Source organism: Microplitis demolitor, chromosome 3, assembly GCF_026212275.2.
Source record: "Microplitis demolitor isolate Queensland-Clemson2020A chromosome 3, iyMicDemo2.1a, whole genome shotgun sequence".
Lineage (NCBI taxonomy): Eukaryota > Metazoa > Arthropoda > Insecta > Hymenoptera > Braconidae > Microplitis > Microplitis demolitor.
In genome coordinates, this window is record NC_068547.1 from 9,720,870 (window position 1) to 9,745,570 (window position 24,701).

A 24,701-nucleotide genomic window follows, 5' to 3' on the forward strand; every position below is an offset into this window, starting at 1 on the left:
ATCTCCCTCGTACAAATGCTAACAGTTGACGTACTTGGCCGAGTTTGCGACTGCTGACGCTTTCTATAGAGTATATGTTTGATGTCATGATGGTCAAGGTAAAATAATTATTATATTGATCTCGAGTGTAAAAATATTGTTTGATTTCATGTAGATAAAGTTAACGTTATTAAATACGCATAGTTTTTGTGAAACAAGTCTATAAAAATAATCTACGAGCTCACATATCTTTGACCATATTTCGATTAGAAAAAATAAAAATAATGTTACTTCTTTCATAATAAAATTACTTGTCGAAGTCGTTATTTGCGGGAATATTTTTAAATTATTCAGAAGACACTGCAAAACACTATTATATACAAAATAATCATAAGGCTCATCAAATAGATGATGGTTGATAGAACTGATTAATAATGATAAACACAATTATGCATACTAATAAACACAATAATACGTTCTATAGTATCAATATAGCTTCTTATTTTTTGATCTTTGCAATTTCAGATTCTGAAAGTTCTATCAATTTACTGCAGCCTACTCATGTAATTTTCGATGTGCTATTTTATCAACATCGCTGTTTATTTTTATATGAATTCGTAGATAAATATAGTGTTTACAAAGCCATCAGATGTTTTCAGGCAAAAAATAATAAAGCTGTTTAGTATGACTATGAAAAAATTATATTATAGAGTAACTTGAATAATTAAAATTAACAAAAATATAATACCTGATTACTGGTGGAATCAAAATGAAACCATAAATTTGTAGGCGTGCTCCAAATTCGAAAAAAATCGTAGATGTGACTGGAAGTAACCATAGGGATACTGGTCCAGCGCCCTCAGAACAGGGGTTGGCTGTACATTCTACAAAGGGTGGGGAATAAACTTAAAAGAGGGGAGAGCTTACGTCAGCTAGAAGAGACATTGTATATGCTACCATCTGAGTATACTGGAGGGAGAGCAGTAACCAAGCCGGGTTGTCATCCAAGACTGTGTTTAAGCCCTGAGTTTACTTGTAAGAATCTTTATCGTTTATAATGGGTAATAGTTAAAATATAAAATTATACTGTTAAAAAAAAGTGCTATAGTCGGAATAAAAAGTATAATTTAATTGAAAATTGTAATTATTTATGTGACTTAAAAAATACAACATAAAAACATATTTATACGATTTTGAAATTAATCACCGATTGATTATTTTAAAAATAATAAAACTGAAAATTTGTTTTTTTTTTTTTTTTTTATTTTTAGTAGAACTATACAATGTGTAAGGACTAGTTTATAGATGTTGCAATCGAATAAACCAAGGTTTCTAAAGAAGTTATTGCACCTGCCGCAAAAGCGTTGAGGCGCCACTTCTGAACTGCATGCGTGCCAGTTATCCATCATGGTTGCAGACGTAACTTTATCCTTATTGGTTGAATGTGATCACGTGGTATGGTAATTGGTGTTCAGTGGGCGGGAACCGACTGGCTTCATGTGGCGTTCACTACATGTACGAAGTTGCGGGGATTACGGTGTGGAAGATCGTAAACTAACCGATGAGGAGTTACTGGAATGAGTGACTGCATTTCAAGCTTTTAGTGATTTTTATCACCAATATTTACATGAGTGTATATTAAACAATAAATATTTCATACACTACAGGATAAAAATACGTTTATAGTGAAATAATGACTCATAGTGTTGTGTTGTGCTTTAGTATGTAAAAAATAAAAAACTGTGTTTTAGTACCTATTCTATTTATTAGAATTTTTAAATGAAAGGTATAAGTTTTGCTTCAAGTTAATAATTACTTGTGACTAGAATTTAAGTGTTAAAATAATTGTTACTGATAATGAATACATTTATGATGAATTCAACGACCGGCAATGGATATCATCAGCAACATCAACAGCCATCTGTACACCATATAACTGGAACTTTTGTTGTTGACCCGAAATTTCCCCCCAGTGAAGAATATAGTCAAAGTAATTACATTCCTTCACCGGGAGGAGACTTTTTTAGTAGTAGTCATCATTTAAATCATGCCCAGACAAATCAATTGCAGTATGGTTATCATCAGCATCACCATCAAGCAACATCTACACCTTATGGAGCAGCATCTGCTGTGCCATTAAATGGCGGATATCCAGGATATGGCGGATATTATAGTCCGCACCATCCTCACCATCAAGTACATACAGTTCATCATGCAAATCTTCACCCTCATCATCATGGTATTGGTGCTTTAGCTATGCCGCCAGAGGCACAACAACCACCGCTAACTTGTTCAACTTCCATACAATCTCAACAACCACAACAGCAACCGCAACAGCGGCCTTTATCTTCCAGTATTTTAGAAGCTTCGAATTCGTCGCCTTCTATTCTGTCTAGTCATATACAAACTTCCGATACTCAACAACATCCGCAGCATTTACAACAGTCACAATCGCAACAACAACAACATGAAAATAATTCGTGTAGTCCTACGAGACCAGGGTCTCTTCTTCGCGACTCTTCGCCAGATTTACAACCGACGCACCATCACCAGGGTATTGTTCCAAGTTCTCAGCAGCATCTTACTGATGATAATTCTGATCAAGATGATATGGATCAGGATGATCCTACAACAGATGGATCTCCTGGTGATGATGATGATGATGATGATGACGGTAAAGACAATCGAAAGATTTTCCCCTGGATGAAGAAAATTCACGTTGCTGGTGTTCGTAAGTATTCATACCATAATTATATTTCATTATAGAATCCATAAAAGTAAACTAAATTTTTAAAGAAGAATACGATGACTTAAAATGAAAGTCGACTTTTCTCTAAAAGTTAAAATCACTTATAAAACTATTGGTTTTTCTTATAAGCTGAAGCATATAGTAAATTTTACAAATTTTATAGATATTTTAATAAATTTAAATAGCCACTAGTTCCAACGGATTTTGGCTGCTGGTAATGATTATACTCAAACTTGAATAAGATATCTATAAGAATTCTATTATACTATCAATTTATAAAATCATCAACCGCGGTTGAGATAAACTAAAGCGAGCTTGATGCTGCTATCATGAGGACAGTTGAAAAAGCCATACTTTTATTCAGATCAAAATATGTATTGAATTCAATTTATGAGTACGCAAATCATTAAAATTATAGGAAAGAACCTATAAGTAAAATAACATTTTACTTTATTGTTGATTGATTCAATCGAATTATATGTCATTCGTAAATGACATAAATATACTTATTATTTAAGATTTTACTCTCTAAACATAAATAAGTGAATGCTCAATAATTTTGAGTGCCAATCAAACCACTTTTTAAAATTAGTGGTTCGGTTTGCACTTGGAATTAGTGAATATTCACTTATTTTCACTAATTCATGTTTAGAGAGTAAGTATAAAATTATGTAAATTTATATTCTGTTACGATGAAATTTTTATCCACGACTACTATATTTAAGTGTTTTGTGAGAGCCTTTTATTTCCTACACATACTGTAAAAAGAGTGGTGTTAAAAATGGACTCATTTTAACTCCGCCCGATGTAAAAATGACATTACACCGGTGTAGGAGGAGTAATTCACCGGTGTTAAAAATACCGGTGTTAAAGCGGGGCAACCGGTGTAAAAGCGGAGTAATACCGGTGTAGAAGCGGGGTAAACTGCGTCCGCTTGGAGTATTAACTTTATAGATTGTGAAACTCAAAAAATGCCAGTTCTTTATGAAAATCAATAAAAAATATCATTTATCAACAAGTATAGTGATCGAGTAAGTAAAAATATTCACAAAGTATATTATTTTAACTCTGGTTTAGAATATTTACACCGGCGGCGGCGTTATTTTAACACCGGTATACACGGGGAAAAAAGTTGAATCGAAATAACCTACCAATTTTTATTATGTTGCCGACCAAACTTGAAACAGGAAGAGAAGCATCCAAAAAATGATTATACTGTATAACAATACTTACTACGCGCGAGAAACTTATCGATAAGATTTAATAACAATTACTTTCATACATTATAATAATTGTGATGCGGTATAATAATTTTTCGTACGAGCATAATAATTTTTCGTATGAGCATAATAACTTTTTGGATGCTTCCCTTCCTGTTTCAAGTTTGGTCGACAGCATAATAAAATTTGATAGGTTTTGAGCTAGCATTTATCTCCGTGTAGAATATTTACACCGGTGGCGGTGTTATTTTCACACCGCTTTCGGTGTTGAAATTTAACACCGCTGATTTTAACACCGACACCGTTTGAACTTACCCCGGTGATTTTTTTACAGTGTAAAAAGAAAAAAGATTTCTCGGTGCAAAAAATTTTCACTCGCCCCAAGAAAATTTTTACTTTTTCCTCAAAGAATTTTTTGCACTACAAATTGAAAACAAAACTTTTTTTAGGGTGAGAACATACTTCTTGCGCCAATAAGAAATCCTTTTTTTTTGTGTATTCAAAACCGTGTTTAGTAACTTTTTAAACAACTTGGAATTCTCATTAAAAGTGCGCTTCAAAGCGTTTGAAGAGTAACTACAATATTCTTGGTAATGATAATGATTTCAATATTTTTGACATTTTACAAACGAGACGCTTTCGGAAAATCAAGTTAACTTTAAAGGGTGCGTGTAATATTGTATTGCTTGTCTTTCAAAAAAAAGTTCATTTTTCTGTTGTTCAACTATCGTCAGTATGAAATCGGAAAAGCAAAAATCTAAATGAGACGAGACGACGAGAGTGAGCTGAAATTTGGATTTAGGTTATATCTGAAATGATTTTAACCATTTTTTTTTATTGATGAAATTTTCTTTGATTGTACACGTATGCGGTTCCACTTATTTGAGGCTATTATATAAAACATTTTGTTGTTGTTTTTCGAATGTTAACTTTTCAATGCTCGCCAAGAGAATAAAAAATATGTGATAACTAGAGAAGATATTGATTTTCATCCGATTTTCAAAAATCGAATTTTCATCAGATAATTATTATGATTATTTCTTACGATACTATTCCAAAATCTCATCAGCTCCAGAACCTGATTATAGCTTTTGATTGCCGTAAGAGCCGACTCTTCTGATATAATCCGTTTACGAGATATTGTGATCGAAAGATCGAGAAAACGATTTTTTTTTGTTTTTCGTCGGATAACGTGCTACACGGAGAGAAAATTATGGTAACAGTTACTATATATTATAGAAATGGTTCCCATACTGCATGGTAACCGGTTTTTTTCAAATGTTGATAATAGGAACGGCACCCATATATATTATGGTAATCATTCCTATAATTATGGGTATAATTCTTATATGGTATCGGAATAATTCCTATGGAATCATGGTAATCGTTACCATGCAACTATGATAGTGGATACCATAATATTATGGTAATGGTTACCAAAATATTATGGTAATCATTATCATAGTTGCATGGTAACCATTACCATAATATTATGGTTATGTTTACAATAATATTATAGGAATAGTTACCATAATGTATCGGGCTTATTCCCATATACACTTAGGGACCATTACAATGTGGTCATAGGATCGGTTACTATTTGCGTGTGGGAACTATTCCTATGAGTAAGGTAATCATTACCATAATTCTTTCACATGCGATATGGAAACTGTTACCATAATGATAGGAGTTGTTCCCATACTTATGGAAACTTTTCCTAGAAAGTATGGGTCTATATCCCACAATCCCAAGTAATCATTGCCATAACGGTATGGGATGATATTTCATAAACGTACTAGGAACAGTTACTATAATTTTCTCTTCGTGTAAGCCTAGAACTGTCCTAAAAACTTCGGTTATTTTACTATTTTGATAATCCATATCAATCTTCACAGGAATCTCTGTAATTAGTTAGTAAGTTTTAGAAATATCGCCAACGTTGAGCTTGAAAAAAAACCGTAATGCTCTATTTTTGTAGAATATCTCTAAGTACAAACTAAAACTCAATAAAATAAAAATATTAGCTCTGTAACAAGTTTTTTGAGCATTAGGGCTATAAAAAATGTAGAACAAACATAATTTCCACTTGAAAAATTTCGAAAACAATAAAAATTTATGATTTGATAGCGGGATTACTTGTTTTCCAGATGTTTTTGGAATCATAACATAATGAAAAATATTATTACTGAGATGTTATTCACAAATTTAAAAGCGTAAACAAATCTACAGCATATTAACTAATAAAAACACACTGAATTTTTCGATTCGCGTATTTTTATTTTTTTTATAGCCGTTTAAATTACATTTATTATAGCTGTTAATAATTGAAGTATATTAATATGAAGATGAGTTGACTAGTTTTATTTTAAGTACATTTTTTTAACTGTCAGCTGTGAAAGTTTTCCATTTGTAGCCAGATTTCTTAAATTTGAGTTTTTATCGTATATAGACGTTTTGAATCTTTAGCGATTCTTAAGGAATTATATATATGTTTTCAAATCTTTATACCGACCATGACTTCAAACTTTGAACCCAGTGCTAAAGAATACGAATATAAAATTTTATGATCCATTCATTGTTTGAAAATTAATCGGCTCGGCTTCGCCTCGGCCAACAATAACATGTGATCTGAGACATTTCTTACTTTACTTCCCTAGATGTCTAATATACTATTTCTTCATAATTTGCAAATATCTTCGAGTCTACTTCATCAAATGATCTGAAGTTGATGGCCAACAAGCTCTTTCGATTGCCACCTTAACCATCTAAATCGGTTTATTAGTTACAAAGTTATAGAGCGCTTACACACACACACGCACACACACACACACACTCGGGCATCATTCTGAAAATAGTCAGGATAGCTTCCTAGGACCTCAAGACGTCGACATCTGATGAAAACTCGATTATCGAAAATCGGGGTGAAAACAATAACTTCCCGAAATTTTTGAAAATCGTCGATTTTCTTAACAGGAAGTTAGAAAGTTGTAAATTAAATTTATGTTAATTATCGATTGAAAATAATCAATTAAAAATAAAAATTATTAATGAAATTGTTTCACATAAAATATTTAAAATTAAATGGATAATACAATTTAATTATTAAATAACGAAGTTTATATTTATTGGCATACTCAAATAATATAAATTACTAAATGTAAATAAAAACTTAATCCTCAAGATGCCCGTTTAAGCTACGAGCACAACAAAGATAGTTTCGTTCATTTCTGTGAGTGCGAGAAAGAATCTCCGTAACATTTCCTACTCTTAATGGTAATATTACTCCGATCTACTAAAAAGATACAACCTCTTCATTAAAATATGCCTATGTCACATCCGACGTAACGTTGGTACACCGGACTGTTTATTTTAACTCCGCGACGGTGTTGAAATTGAGTCAATTTTAACACTGTTTTTTTGTTTTTTACTGTGAGGTATTTATTTAAAATAACATTTATCAATTTTTATTGGAATAAATTCACCGATATTTGCAACAAAACCAAATTATTCTAAATAAAACTACATAGGATTGATGTACAGGAGAGGCCGGGACACGATGGAGCCTCTGAGCAGCTAACTATTTTTTATGGCTTTTGAGTACTTTGTTTTGATCTATCTTGAATGAATCCGTCATAATTTTGCCATAATTAAGAAGAAAAAAAAAATTTTTTTTTGTGGCACGACGGACCCTCTCCAAAATATAATAAGAAAAAAATTTAGTAAAAGAATTTTTTTTTTCAATAACTGCATTTTTTAATTTTATCTGTATTGAATAAATACTTAATTATCTTTCAATATGCATGACAAAAAAAATTATATTCCTGAGCAGATAGACTTTTTCTAAAATACATATGCGTTCTTAAAAATCTTTCAAAAAAAATTTTTTGTCCTAAAAGAATATTGTATCCTTTAATTCAATGCATAATAAACAAACCTTTAATGATGTACTCAAATTTGAGAAACAATTTATTCCTGGCAGGAGGTCTGCTGTCCTCACATACAAAATAATAATTTTGACAAGAAATAACTTTTATTTTTCGTGTGACCCATGTAATAAAGTTTATTGTTGTTGTGTTAAATGAAAACAAACCTTATTTTTTTTTTATTTTTGAAGTATTCTATTTTATGCTAATTACTCTATTGTGTTTATATATCTCTTGTAAGCTTTTACTCTCTAAACATGAATAAGTGAATATTCACTAATTCCAAGTGCAAACCGAACCACTAATTTCAAAAAGTGGTTCGATTGGCACTCAGAATTACTGAATATTCACTAATTTCACTTATTCATGTTTAGAGAGTAGATGTGAAAAAATTGGTCTTGAAATTTTTCATTATAGCTGAGAAATATTTTTATTGAAGAGAAAATTTATAAATTAATAAAACTTGAAACTTGGAAACTTAAATATATCAAGCTCTTGAAAGTATGACGATTATAGAAGAAATTTTTTTTGGTAATTTTTAAGGTGGTTCGTCATGCCCTGGTTTTTCCTATGCACGGAAAAAATGACTCTGTCACAATTACAGGAAAAACTGTCAAATTTACAAATTTACCGCTGTCAACCCAAAAATGTCAATTTTACAAAGTTGAAAATGTTATTTTTACAGTATGGAAACTGTCAATCTAAAACTGTCAATTTGACAGTTTTTTGATGTAATAATTACGATTTAAAAATGCAAAATTCACTTTAAAAAAACGTGTAAAATTTATATTAGAACAATAATTGAAATTGTTATTTATGAGTGAGAGTTTTACATTTCGTAAAATGTGAACAATATACAAAAAAATATTCTAAAAATTGAAGTTTCAGCTAAAAAAATTTGGTATTCATGTAAAATAATTGTTCAAATCTGCAAACCGTAGAACTAATACAAATTCACCGAGCTTTAAAATTTTCCCATAGATCGGCCGATGCCTGGCTTGCAATGATTGGCCAATAAATGCCTAACTACACTGGCCTGTGCAAGGTGAATCATTGGCAGCCGTCTTTTTGCTTATAAAAACGACGCACAATTCACCGCCGTTTGTTAGCCAACGGTTTGATCGAGTGCTCTTGATACCAAGCTTTGGCCGATGATTGATTGCAATGATTGGCCAATGCTTGCGACTGCTATGCTTGGCATACCGTTATCATCCGATATTTAGCCGATCGGCCGATGCTTGAAAATTGGCAGCCATTCACGATCCAGTAATGGGCCGATTCTTTTTCTTTGTATGGGTTTGGTTTGTAAATTTTATATAACTTGATAATCAACTTCTTACAGATTATTTTTGTAAATTTTACTGTTTTTACCTGTAAAACTGACATAGTATGGTTATGTTAATTTCACACATTATATCTGTAAATCTGACAGTTTTTCTTTGTAAATCTAACAAAAGCTATCCATGTTATTTTGACATTCCCATTTCTGTCATTTTCACATATTATTTTTTTCCGTGTAGAGACTCGTTCCAAATAAAAAATTTGTATTATTTGCTAAAATAGATGTTAGCTCTTTAACGAAGGCTCTTAATAGATCGATTCTAGAGAAGTATTTCTCGGGGAAAAATATTTGAAATTTACGATCTAATTATTGCATGATTTAGATCTATTATGTTGATCTGGTGTAAAAATCTACTTATATAAAAGCTAAAAAAAAGACAAATCTTATCGAATTGTAACTATGCAAAAAAGAAAATCGCAAAAAATTTGAGATCTTATTGAAAAGAAAAAAAGAATTGTTTAAAATTCTGAAAAACTGAATATGACACGTTTTTTCTTTATATTCAATTAAATTATTTTTGGTCAAGTAGATATTTCAATTTTACTTAAAAAAAAATTTTTAAGATTTTCATAATTTATTTTCAATAGTTTTAGCAAGATAATAATGACTTGGTGTACCGTCAACTGATCCCAAGAATTTTATACCACGACAAGTGATCCCTATACAAATTGATCCCACCGACATCTGATCCCATTGACATACGGTTTAAAATGATGAAAATAAAGATTTTGAAGCTGATAATAATGAAAGTTATGAAGATCTTGAAACTGATGAATTAAAAGATCAGTTGTCAGTTGGGCCAGTTGTCAGTTGGATCTAGTTTGTGGGATCGATTGTCGTGTGATTACTTGTTGGGGATCAGTTGTCTGGGATCAGTTGTCGTAGAACCGCCATGTGAAAAATCATTAAAACAAGAGATTTAATGTATTTGAGTTCCCGAAAACTTAGTATTTTCTTCAGTACCCCGCCCCCTTTCTTACTTAGAAAAATATATTGAAAAGCTCATTGGAAAAAAAAAAATTAAATCAACTGCTCTCTTAAATTTGAAACAGTGATAATAGTAACTAAATATTCACTGTGTACTTTAGTGAAAAGTATGCCACTAATTCAAATAGTGTTATATTTCTTACTGGCAATAAGTGACTATATATTGCCAAATAATAATTTTTTACTAATTCGTTTTTTGAGAGTATGTAGTTTTAGGAGGAATAATCAAAATAAAGTATTAGAAAGTTCAAAATCCTACAATTTTTTTTTCAACTATATTATAGTTTAAAAATAATTGATGATATCGTTAGACTTAAATAAGTAAGCCTTGACACCTAATTTATACTTATAATCAATTTCGTTGTTCATGCCATTATTATAATTTTGATATAGTTCATTTTTGACATGTTTTTTCCGTTGTATGTACATATAAATGTTATAATTAACTGTTCTTAACTTTTTTTAAAAAGTAGAACTTACATTCAAAATAGCGTTCATTAAAACGAATTTGATAGTTTATATTCTAGTAATTATGAGTATCAGTGTTATAAATATTATCTGTTTGCTAAATCAAAAAATTTAAAGCTTCATTAACGTTTCTCAGCCTCTGAAAGTTGAGCCGTTCACTGATTTACCCATTGACTGACATGAAAAATAATATGTAAAAAAGTATACTTTTAATCCGAAAGGTATCATGTCGGACCTGAAACAAAAAATAAACTGAATATGTTTTACAACTTTTGCGGAAAAAATGTAATATTCTAATAATCAAGAGCTCAATAATACCTTTAAATACATTGGTATTTTTGAACCCTTTGAGCTCGACAAAAGTGACGTTTCTTATTAACTACCGAAAATTTGAGAATTTAAAAATAATCAATAATGATTGTTTTTTTCAAGTTTTGCTCGCGATTATGCTCGATAAATTAAATTCACACAAATACAAATTTATAGAAATAATCATTAAAAAGAGTCACGTGAAGTGTGAAATAAACCAGCGAGTTAATATATGGAACATCCGGAAAAAAACTCAGAAATAGTGATTTTTCAAAAATTTTGATGATAATATTATTTAAACTAACAAACCGATTGCAATAAATCATGTAGCGGTCATAAAATATTATAAAGCCAAAGGGCCAATATGCGTTTTGGAATATAGTACGAATTACAATATGATGCATTATCCGAAAAAAAAAACAAAGTAAGTTATTATCTAAAAAATTTTTGATCATCGATGTCCTTTGAACTAATAAACCGATTTTAATGGCTGAAGAGGAATTCGACGCGGCTTATGGAGCTTTAGAGCTGATTTGATTTTGAAATCAATTCATCGAGTACGCTTAAAGTTATCAAAAAAAAAAAAAATTTGTTCAAAAAATTTTATTTTTTGAACAACTCGAAACGCACTATACCAATCAAGCTCAATTTTTTACAGCACGTTGGAATTAATCAGCCGTGTCGGATGCCATCTTAAAAATCTAAATCGGTTTATCCGTTCAGAAGTTATAGAATATTTACATCCACTCTGATATTTTCCTGAAAAATAGTCAGAATAGCTTCCTGGGACCTTAAAACGTCGAAATCTGTTCAAAACTCAGTTTCCAAAAATACAACTGAAACCAATAACTTTTCTTTTTTTGAAAATTTTTAATTTTCTTAGCGTATAGTTCAAAATATTTATTTGTGTAGATAAATTTAATCGTATTCTCTATGAACAGAAAAATTATATTCTTTACTATTAGTTTGATAAAAAACAAATGTCATATATTTTAGCTCTATAAAAACTGGGTCACGCTGGTCTTCTTTCATTTATGAATGAATTCTGAATTCAAACCAACATAGTGTAAATTAAATATTTATAACTACAAGTTGAGTGTAAATACCATAAATAATGAAATCGTTGTATAAAATATTCACAGATATATTATGAAATTATTATCAGACCACCATTTGTAAATAAATAAATCTATACATTTATATGTTATACGTTAAATTAATATGATCTAGTGGGCACCATAAACATTATCGAATAGAACGTAAAAATCTCGCGAATGCGCAGATCCTTACAAAGTTTATTACTTAAAAACGAATGTTATTCATACTTAATAAAATCATCAGTCTAATCAAATTAATACATACCTTAAATAATAATTTGTAGTTGTGTTACATAAACTATGTTACGGAAGTAAGACATTACTTAATTAAAACTATTGCAATGGCTATTTACTTACTTTCTTCAGGAATTACAATTATTTAAAACTCGATCTCAAGAGCAATAAAAACATTTCCCAAACTGACATATAAGTTCGACTTCGAATATCCATAGCGCATCGTTCATATTAAAAAAATGCAGTATTTTAATATGACTTTTAGATTGAATATGTGTGTCAATGGATATTTTTGATAATATATATTATTATTTTATTGGATATTTTTGCTATATAGACAAATATTTAAAATATATAAATTTTGATACGTCAATACTAGTAGGGTTAACTATTTTTTTCTTTTTATTTTTTTTTATGTCGTTCATCATCATCCAAGTAAATTTTTCGCATTAGTAATATTTTGGAAAATTTTTCATTTATAAATTTGATTATAAATGTTGGGTTTTTGAATCTAAGCGTAGCTTTCAAAAATAATTTTTTTTTTTCAATTTGAGATTAATGTTCGTGATTATCTTATGAGATGAGCATTGATGTATTAGAATACATGAAAAATTCATTATGTTTTTTTTTTTATACGGCTCTTTACTACGAATGAAATAGTTGAGTATTTTTTATATTGTCAATACAGATACACCTTATATAGCTATTTTTTGATGTCACTCATTTTCAATAAGTGTCCATCGTAATCTTATTATGGAAAAACCACTATGAACCTGTAGGTCAGTCATAAGATTTATGTGGTCGTTTACTTTAATGGTCCCTTGTTGATTCTTAAGCGACGGTAGATATATTGCCCTCAATTTATCGTTGCGCCTTTTTCTCACCTGTACCTTTTTCAAGATATTTGTATGTATCATAGATATAATAGTTGATTTATTTTGAAATTCTTAATACTTGTACTGTTGAGGACTAATTTATTATTTGTCACTTGTTAAATATAAATAATATTTAGTAAGTGCTACTTAGTTTTATATTGCATATTACTATATACGATACTACGGAGAAAAAGGAACTATATATATGACAGAAAAAGTTTTGTAAAAATAGATTTTATTGTTCTAGTTAAAATAACATCAAATTCACGTAAAATACACAAAAGGCTTCTATTTTTTTAACATATGCACACTAATAGAAAAAAGTATTCCTTGCGACAATAAATTATTAGATTTCTGTCTCAAAAACAATCATTTTTATCTGAATAAAGTGCATAGTTCAAATTTGAAAAAGTTGAATTTATTCTTACCAAATGTACTTGATTCAAACTATTATGGAGAAAAAAACATTGCCCAAGTATGTAAACATTTTACTATTCTGGCTACGCTCTATACTCATTTTACTGAATAATACGCCGTATAAGCCAATTCAGCTACAGAGGAGTTTCCTCACAGTGGATCATCAAAATGACGATCGTATCCTTACATTTTAGGTGTTGTATGATTCTCTGACATGACTTTCCCACAGATAATACTTTATAAATAACTAAATAATATTGCTAATAAATGATAACTCTAAATTAACATGAACTTAATCTTAATAAAAACCAAGGCTAAACTAAAAAACGATCATAAATAACATTTAAAATAATATTTTGTAAATAATAATAATTTTTTACAACAAAGTTCGGACTAACTTGACATACGCGTTTGTTATCATTTATAATATGTATCGACCGACGATTGGTTGACGAAGAGCATAATCCGATGAATGGCACGATTGCGCACACTCCGTAATTTAGGCAACTGAGAATGATCCATCGTAGAGCCGATTTAGCTATACGGATCCTCACGCTGGCAAAACAGTTACTTACATCATTGAAACTACATATGTTTATAAAGGCTATTTGTCGCATTTTAAATTAAATAAATGAATACTTATCCTTAACTAAATACATTTCATTATTTTAATGATACTATATATTATTATATAAACATGTGAATATACTCAAATAAGGTAACCGAATCGTTATTCCGATGATAGGTTATTTGAAGATATATTGGATGGTCATTCTGACAATGTTTTTCTCTCCGTGTAATGTTCTATTGACTACGACAATTTTTTTTCAACCAAGAATACACATGTATAACAAACATTTAGTTAGTTGTGAAATTGCTATGAAATTATTTATCAACGCAAAAAAATCTATTTTTCAACAAATTTATTTTTAATCCCAGTGCATCAGTTTGATAGTTTTCTTCTATATTCTATTTTTAAAATGAATATGTTAGTGATACTGTGGCAATGAAAACTTTCATTGGATATCAAAGCAAATAATCTTATTAACATTTACTTTTGCTGGATGAAGAAAGTTTCAATAAGTCCAACGTTTTTCCCAAACGGGGTATATTAAAACTTTTTACAAATTTTTATATGCGAAAAAAGATTTATTATAATAATTTGAAGATTTCTATCAGTTTCAATCTCTATAGCGTTTCGTTATTTAATCAAAAAATACCTTTAATCTAATTTTTATTATATAAGTTCTTCTATATCTTAAAAAAACATATCTTTCCCGAAATAAAACTATTCTCTAAATCTGAAACAGTGAAAACCACTGAAAAATAGTGTATGTACACTGTTTCAGATTTAGAGAGTAGTGAATATCCTAAAGCAATACTATGTTCAATTTTGGGGTGAATCTTTAAATTATATTTTATAGTTTAATTAGCCAAAAATTGAGATTCATGCTCCTATATACTGTAAAACCAAGTGTGTAGTCAAAATTTACACACTTACCAAATAACATTGAAACGACATAAGCAATCAATAGATATTTGATACACCTTGAAATGCGTTCTAAATGACTACAAAAAACGATAGTTTCGCGTATGACCTTAAACATAGAACACATTTAATGTGTGTTAAACTAATACGTTTGTAACACACTTGGTTTTAGAGTGTACGTTAAGATATAAGATTTGATTATTTTGTATAAAAACGAAGATTCCTGATTCTCGATCTCTTCCTGATAGAATGATATTATAAGATACATACTGGTGACGCCATAGTTTGCATTCTTATGCGAAACAAAATTTAACCATTTTCTTCGGAACACGTTGTGTTTATTAGCAACTGTAACGACTTCAATACAATTAAGATAAAATTCAAGATTTGTTTCGTTTTTGAGTATGATTCAAGACAATTGTATTATCATCATTATTATTTTATGTCAAATTTTAACGACGATTTATTGGATATAACTTTTTTTTAATTATAATAAAAGTAGTTATTCGTAGTAAACTGATTATTACAATATATATATTAAGTTTAGTTTTACTGGAAACGTTACTTTCAAGTATAAGTATATTAATTTAAAAATATTTGTTGTTTGTTTTTCATTAGCAAATGGAACTTATCAACCTGGAGTGGAAATAAAAAGACAAAGAACAGCATATACAAGGCATCAAATTTTAGAACTTGAAAAAGAATTCCATTACAATCGGTACTTGACGAGACGACGACGTATTGAAATTGCTCACTTGCTAGTTTTATCTGAACGTCAAATAAAAATTTGGTTCCAAAACAGACGCATGAAATGGAAGAAAGACCATAAGTTGCCGAATACAAAAAATGTCAGACGAAAAAATGGTTGTGGCCAAGTTCAACCATCAAAACTCTCAAAAGGTTCTGGAAGTCGGTCGAAAACCATTAGTGGGAATAACAACAGTCATAGGAAACTGAACAATCTTTCTCCAATGAGTGGAATCGACAGCAGCCTTGATAGTTTAGATATAAAAGATGTTCATGGAGTCAATGCTGGTCTTCCTCACCCACATTCATCACATTCAAATTTTCAAGGACACTCACATCCACTGAATCATCTTCAAGCACAGTTGAATCGTCAACAAATTAGTGGAATGATAGAGAGTACTGGTAGTTCACTAGTGCATATTAATCCCGAAAATATAAGCCCTCTTGCACCTGCCAACAGTTCTCCAGATTTATCTGTGACAGTACCACCACCATCGATAAAATCGGATTATGAGTTTACATCTCTGTAACATCAAATTATATAAGACTGCAATCGTTGCATTTGAAGTATGATAACTTTATTAATGTTAACGATTTAAATCACAGTAAAGATTTCATTAGTGAGTACATAATTATTTAGAGAATTTAGAAACACCGGTTATTTGGTTATTTAAAATAAGTTATTTATTCACTTTTATAACGTATTATAAAAGTCTGGTTAAAAAAAATCATTGTATGACGCATTTTATGTCAAGTCGACTAACTTTTTTGATCGACCTTTTTTGATTTTTGTAGTTTCTTAGTACGTTTTTGAAAGTATTGAATAGAACTTATATGTAAACGCTTAGTTCCTTATCATGAGCCGCTTGCGAGATATCGATTTTACAAAAAAAAAAAAAAAAAAAAAAAAAAAACTAAAAAATAACGGCAAATTCGATCGTAAAGCACGCTCTGATGCTTCACATCATGAGTCGTGCAATACTCATAAATTTACGAAGAAATCAGATTTAAAAAGGGTTTACAAAAATCAACTAAGTCAATAATTGTCGATTAAAAAAGTTAGTACACTTGACGTCGCTATCAAAAAAATCTATGTGGGATTATATTCAAATCCATGAAAATCTATGTAAGACAATATGAATTTATGTAGTAAATTGTCAATAATGTTAATTGATCCAAATGAACTCATTGATTCAAGTGAATCCGTAAATTGGAATTCATGCTGGATTTTCACGAAAAATTTTCTGATAGGGATGGAATGCCTCATATCTATCTATGAATTGAAATTGCTCGCAAGTATGTAACAAAGATCGAAGCGTGACAAAGTACCTAAGCCAGTCAGAAACAATGAAAAAAAAAAAAAAAGTTAACTAGCTGTACTTTAATTTATGAGAAACTTCAGTTTGAAAAAGTAATTAAATTTTTAGCCAATTTTCTATTTATTGAAAAACCGTTCGGTATAAAATGATAAAAGTTCAAGAATCGTGACACGTTAATTGCACCGACATATCCTAAAAATACTAGTAAGATATGCGCACCGCATACCATTTATTTTAGGTGCCTAGTTGTACTTCGATCTCCACTATCTGGCGTAGAAAATTTCAAAACCAAATTTTCAATAGAAGAAAAGAAATTTTTTTAAATTCAAGAGTCAATTCATATAAGTATAATAATATAGAGTTATGCTTGAATCAATGAATCTTGCATCGTAAATTAAACGAGTTAAATTTCATTTGACCATTTCGCCCGTAATAATGCATACTCAAAATCATATGATTTTAAAACCACTTTGAAATTGTTAGTTTGTCAATAAAAATACATTATAAACAATAAGAGATTTGTAAAATGAAAAAATATAAAGAAACGAGTGAAATTAAATAAAACAAAAAAAAAGATGTTAATAAATGTAATCGGTTAAATTTTTTTTAAGCTCTAATCAAACACTTAAAAGTTTTATTGAAATGTGCCATTTCGCTGAAAATGTCTAATGAAAAATTTATGAAGTAGGCCAGTTGAAAGATTGAAAGCAGCATACCTAAGTTTTAGTAATAAAGATAACAATTGTAATTTCTTGTGTAAATTTATATTAAATAAAACATTGTATATAAGACTTTCACTATTTTTATGATATAATAGCAATATGTTTATTTATATTTATGAAAATTAGAATTAAAAATGATTGTGTGGTTGAAAAAAAATATAAAAGATATCGACAAGTCATAATTCTTAATACAATATAGAAATATTTAAAATTTTGTTAGAGAAAAGCACTCGATATACATTATGTCTTATATGATAAATAAAATTGTTTTAAATTTAAAGTATATTAGAACTATTCAATCGTCATATTAATGTAATAGAGTCAATTGTGCAAGAAAACATGTATCATTTCAATTTTCTATTTATAATAAAAGATTAAAATAAGCATCATGTTGAACAATATAAAAATAATTATCCATTTTTAATAAAAATTGGTCATAAGTAAATACACAAAAAATCTCAGTTAAATTTATGGTGTTAACATTATAATTTCTCCTATTGATTATTGTAGTGGTGGACTATACTTTTAAAATCATAATTTTTACGATGTAGCAGTGGAAATTTCATATAAAAATAATGTTTCAGACAAATAACACAAAAACTTAAGCTTTTTAGTATAAATAACGATGTGAACATCCTAAAATTTGAAGTAATAGAAATTTTAAATAAAAGTATAAAATGACAATCTCTCGGGTGTTGGATTCGAACACAAGATTTTTCGAGTCCCAACTGACCGACGCCTTGGACCACACGGCCACAGAAGGGCCCACAAGTCTATGTGATTTTCAAGATCCATACACTGTAAAAAATCACCGGTGTAAGTCCAAGCGGTGTAGTTGTTAAAATCGGCGGTGTTAAATTTCAAAACCGAAAGCGGTGTGAAAATAACGTCACTGCCGATGTAAATATTCTGTACTGGTGTTAAAAAAAATTCCCCGGTGTTAAAATATCGCCACCACCGTGGTAAATATTTTAAACCGGTGTTAAAAGAACGCCACCACCGGTGTAGATATTCTTTACCGATGTTAAAATATTTTACTTTGTGAATATTCTTACTTACTCAATCACTATACTTGTTAATAAATGATACTTTTTATTAATTTCATTAAGAACTGACATTTTTTGTGTTTTATAATCTTTAAAGTTAATACTCCAAGCGGAAGCAGTTTACCTCACTTTTACACCGGTATTATTCCACTTTTACAGCGGTTCTACTTCGCTTTTACACCGATCACCCCGCTTTTACACTGGTTTAACACCAGTATTTTAACACCGCCGAATTATGTCTCTTACACCGATGTAATTTCATTTTAACAACGCTCTTTTTACAGTGTATAAGCGATATAAATAAACAGTCATATGTCACGAGAACGCCCCTTACGGTGGACACAGTTACTATTTAAAAATTACGATCTAACATCGTCATTCTTATAACTTACATCGTATTATAACAAAAGCAGTGCTGTAATATTTATTTTATTAAGAAGTAAATAGACAGATAAATATAGGAATAAATATAGCTTTTGATTTGTAATTTTAATTTTTTTTTTTTTACAATGTTAAAATAGTAATTTTTGAAATAATTTTTAATCGGAAAAGTCTGAGTTAAAATTACGATGTTGAACAGTAAAAAATGTATCCTACATATAGTAAATTTAAAAATAAGAAATTTGAAAATTGATGCTAATAAAAGTATAGTCCACGATCACGGTGTTAACGTAGTAAATTTTAGTGCAATTGTCTTTCTATGTAGTATTTATAATTTAGACTCTTGTCTCATTTGTTGATACGTGATCGATTTTTTTTCTTCATAAATCATAAAACATCCATAATTGCACACTTTAGATACAAATCGATGTGTTTAAGTAATCGATAAATTCTTGGTAGTTGTTTTACGGTTATCATTTCGTTGTCTCACATTTTTGTAAGCGTGAATAATACCAATATGGTATATGTATATACACCTAGTAGTTACGTCAATTGGACAGCAAAATTAACATGATTTTTGTGATATTTATCGTTTGAAGTAAAAAATAAATTCACCAAATAATTATGAAAAAATGATTTCCATTGACTGAAATAGTATATTGTTATTATATAATTTTATAAAATCGTTATCACTCGAGAACAGATTTCATGTGCAAAGAAGTATGCAAGTTCTCGTTTATTGCCAAGAGAAATCAATATACATGAATATGATTGATAAAATTAATTTAATTGATAATTTGATTGTAAATGGATAATTCTAAATAAATAGATTATAATTATCTGATAAATAATAAAAGTTCAAATAGATAAATCAACATATTTTAATTGATAACTTAAATTTGAATAAGCTATCTTCAATTAATAAATCAACATTTGAATTTCAAAATAACAACAAAAATATTCTGTGCAACTTTCCGTCAACTAAGCTAATGCCGACTTTTGCCACCAACTTTCTCAAAAAGTTGGCGATAGGTTGCCATCAACTTATGGAAATACCAATTCTTGCGGCCAACTTGGCGACAAACTACTGCAGAAAGTTGTCACCAGCCTGCCGCCAATTTGGCTATCAAGGTATAAATCTTTAAGACATTCCCTCGTCCGGTAACACGCTTGTTCGGCAACTCAATCCCTAGATTAGTAACCAACTCAGTCGGTAACTCAGCCCTTTTTCTGTAGGAGCCGATAAGGTTTTGATTTAAATTTGAGATTTTCCATCATGAATGAAATATCTGATAAAAATATTAAAAACTAAGTTTTATCGATTTTTTTGTTGATAATATGATTTCAACTAAAAACCAAGTTCGATGACATTATATGATCAAAAGAAACCATAAAAAAGATGAGTTGGTATGATATCAGGCACATTTTAGTACGTTATATTATGATTTATCCGGAAAAAATAACATAAAATGTTATCTTTTTAACTATTCAACGCCGATATTTTTTGAACTAATCAATCGATTTTGATAGTTGACGTGGCAATCGACGCGTTTTATTGAGTACTAGAGCTGATTAGATTTTGAAGTCGATCGAATAAGTCGTTTTTGAGAAATCAATAAAAAACTGAAAAAAAATTTTTTTTTTTCGTAATTCGCAAATATTTTCGAGTCTATTCGATCAAATAATCTGAAATTTTCAGAAAAGTTGATGGCCAACAAGCTTTTTCGATTGCCACCTCAACCATCCAAATCGATTCATTAGTTCAAAAGTTACAAAGAGTTTACATGCATACACACATACACACACGCGCACACGCACGCACACACACACACACTCTCACACACACACAAACTCGGGCATCATTCTGAAAATAGTCAGAATAGCTTCCTAGGACCTCAAAACGTCGACATCTGATGAAAACTCGATTTTCAAAAATCGGGGTGAAAACAATAACTTCCCGAAATTTTTGAAAATCGTCGATTTTCTTAGTGGGAAGTTAAAAATCGGTCTATCGGTTGACCCTGCGGGCCAGCCCCAAAACTTCCCGCTGTTTTCGAGCTCCATGAGCTCAAAAACATCGTTGCAAATACATTTTCGAGCTCTTCGAGCTCGAAAATACTTTTGTGTACCTTTAGTTTCGAAAAAAACCGTTTTTAGCATTTCTTTCTCCCGCGGTATCTCTCAAATGCATCAACCGATTGAGATAGTTAAGGTAGCAATCCACGCGTTTTATTAAGTTTTAGAGCTTATTAGATTCTGAAATTGATCAGATGAGTCACTTCAAAGATAATCGAAAAAAACCGTTTTTTACCATTTCTTTCTCCCGCGATAACTCTCGAACGAATTACCCGATTTTGATGTTTAAGGTGGCAATCGACGGATTTTATTGAGTTATAGAGCTGATTAGATTTTGAAGTCGATCATATTAGTCGTTTCCGAGAAATAGATAAAAAAGTAAAAAAAAAAATTTTTTTTTTTCGTAATTGGCCAATATCTTCGGGTCTACTTGATCAAACGATCTGAAATTTTCAGAAAAGTTGATGGCCAAAAAGTTCTTTCGATTGCCGCCTTAACCATCCAAATTGGTTTATTAATTAAAAAGATATAAAGAGTTTACACACACACACTCACACACGCGCGCGCGCGCACATACACACATACAGACAAACACTCGGACATCATTCTAAAAATAGTCAAAATATAGCTTCCTAGGACCTCAAAACGTCGACATCTGATGAAATTTCGATTTTTGTAAATCGGAGTAAAAACAATAACTTCCCGAATTTTTCGAAAATCCTCGATTTTCTTAGCGGGAAGTTAAAAATATATATGACTACAGAGGGATTCGAACCCGAGTCGCTAGGTATTTTTAAATATAATATTACTATTATTATTATATTTCCCATTATTATTATTTCAGGCCTAGTTTGATCGTAACTGTGTCAGAATGGGACAAAACTTTTATGATTACGATAAAAAGAGGCCTGCGTTTATAGAGCAACCAAGAGCAGCAGGTCTGTTTTAATCGTAAAAATTTTCTGAAACTGACTTTCCTAAAAATACGATTAAAACAGACCTGAAATTTCAACTCGGATTCGATAATAGCCACGATGGCTTCCTAGGACCTTAAAATTTTGAGATTTTGTCAAAACTAGGTTTCCGAAACCGAACCGAAACCAGTAACTTCCCTTTTTTTTAAATTTCCAATTTTCTTAGTAGGCAGTTAAAAAAAGTATTTGTTGGCCTTACTTTAAACTTGATCAACCAAGTCAAAAGCAAGCAGTATTTTTTAGTGTGAAATTTGTTTTTTACGTTTTACCTTAATTTGGACTTTTTCGTCATACAATTTGGGTCGAATGAGTCTAAAGCAAGTCAATTTTAACTCGATTTAACTCCGTAAAAAAAAAAATCTAGATTGTCTCGAGAAAAACAGTTCTAGATTTTGACTAAGGAAATTTAAGTCTAAATCAAGTTTCATTTTTGACCCGGGATAACATCGATTATGAAACAGTGTGATTTAATAAATTATCTGTCTGAGTTTACATTCATATTCTCTCACAGGAAATGCGGGTAGGGCAAACATATATTATAAACGAGTCTAATAACATGATATTCTGATTACGTCCATAATACATAATATACATAGAAGAAAATATGTACTTCATGTTGAATGACAAACCTATACACACACATACATGCGCGCGCGAGCGCGTAAGTAGATATAGATATGTACACTGAAAGAAATAAATGTATGGTTTCAAGAAAAAATGCTTCATTTAAGTATTTCAGTTACTTAAAATATGCCAAGCAATTATTTTTCTCAATGAAATGGAATAATTAGTTGAGTAGAATATTTTATTTACTTGCTTAATACTATAAAAAAAATTTGATTTTTTAAGAAAATATTATTAGACATGCCTTTTTCAAGTTACCGCTGTGAAAATTAAAAATTTTCAAGAAAAAGAAAGTTATTGGTTTCGGTTGAATTTTTGAAAATTTTCAATATATCTAAACTTTTTGAGGCTCAAGAAAGCTAGTCTACCCATCTTCAGAAATACGTCCTTGGTATCTGTGTGTGTATGTGTGTGTGTGTGTGTGAAAACTTATTTTGTCCGATGATATCTTTGGAACGAATAACCGATCTGTACGTACTTGGTAGCAATCAAAAGGAGTTACCAAGACTTAAAACTCATTAGATTTTTGAGTGGATCGGTCGAGTAGTTTCCAAGTTACACAAAAAATTAAAATTAAAGAATTTCTTTTTTAGGTTTTTGTTCCGTATAACGATTCGGAAAATCAAAACTTTATCGCACCAAGTAAGCAATTATGTTAAAATTGTTATCTTGAATCAAAATTTGTTTTCTTCAAGTCAACATATTTTTATGCTTAAATCCAAAATTTTTTACTTGTTTCAAGAATTTTTATTTCTTAACATAAGAGATTTTTTTTTTAAGCAAGATGTGTTAGTTTGTTGGAGCAATATTGCATTTTTTCGTTTTAAAAAAAGAAAATTTCTAGGAATAAGTACTATTTTTGGAGCGCAAAAATTTTTGTGAACTCCAACCAAGAAAAGAAATCTGTCTATCGGTTGACCCTGCGGGCCAGCCCTAAAACTTCCCGCTGTTTTCGAGCTTCTTGAGCTCAAAAACATTGTCGCAAATACATTTTCGAGCTCTTCGAGCTCGAAAATACTACTGTATGCCGTTGTTTCATGAAATAACCGTTTTTTAGCATTTCTTCCTCCCACGATATCTTACGAACGAATATACCGATTGAGATGGTTGAGGTGGCAATCGACGCATTTTATTGAGTTTTGGAGCAGATCAAATTTTGAAATTCATCGATCGAGCTATTTCTGAAAAATTTGAGAAAAACTGAAAAATTTTTTTTTTTGTTTTTCTTCTATATCTTAAAGTCTATTTGATCGATTGATTTGAAATTTTCAGAAAAATTGACGGTCAACAAACTCTTTTAATTGCCACCTCAAACATTGTAATCGGTCAGTTCATTAAAAAGATGTTAAGAGTTTACAGACACACACACACACACACACACACACACACACACACACACACACACACACACACACACACACACACACACACACACACACACACACACACACACACACACACACACGCACACACACACACACACACACACACACACACACACACACAGACACTTGGGCATCCTTCTGAAAATAGTCAGAATAGCTTCCTAGGACCTTGAAACGTCGACATCTGATGAAACTTCAATTTCGAAAATCGGGGTGAAAACAATAATTTCCCGAATTTTCGAAAATTAATCATTTTCTTAGCGGGAAGTTAAAAAGTTTCTTAAATCAAGAGAAAATTCTTTTGGGAGAAAAGATATATATGGTGGGAAAGGAAGTCA

The 24,701-nt window shown here is 30.3% G+C and overlaps 1 protein-coding gene across 1 annotated transcript; it reads left to right on the plus strand.

Annotated features, from left to right (window-relative positions):
• The first annotated feature begins 1,365 nt into the window (after positions 1-1,365).
• LOC103568622 (homeotic protein deformed) lies at positions 1,366-16,673 on the plus strand. Its single transcript, XM_008545559.2, has 2 exons — positions 1,366-2,710; positions 15,708-16,673. The coding sequence occupies exons 1-2, from the start codon at positions 1,837-1,839 to the stop codon at positions 16,364-16,366; spliced, it is 1,533 nt and encodes a 510-aa protein (XP_008543781.1). The 5' UTR covers positions 1,366-1,836; the 3' UTR covers positions 16,367-16,673.
• Positions 16,674-24,701: the final 8,028 nt, after the last annotated feature.

Coding starts and splice junctions, on each gene's coding strand:
- LOC103568622 (XM_008545559.2), top strand. CDS start 1,837: ATGAATACATTTATGATGAATTCAACGACCGGCAATGGATATCATCAG. Junction 2,711..15,707: donor AATTCACGTTGCTGGTGTTC/GTAAGTATTCAT, acceptor GTTTTTCATTAG/CAAATGGAACTTATCAACCT.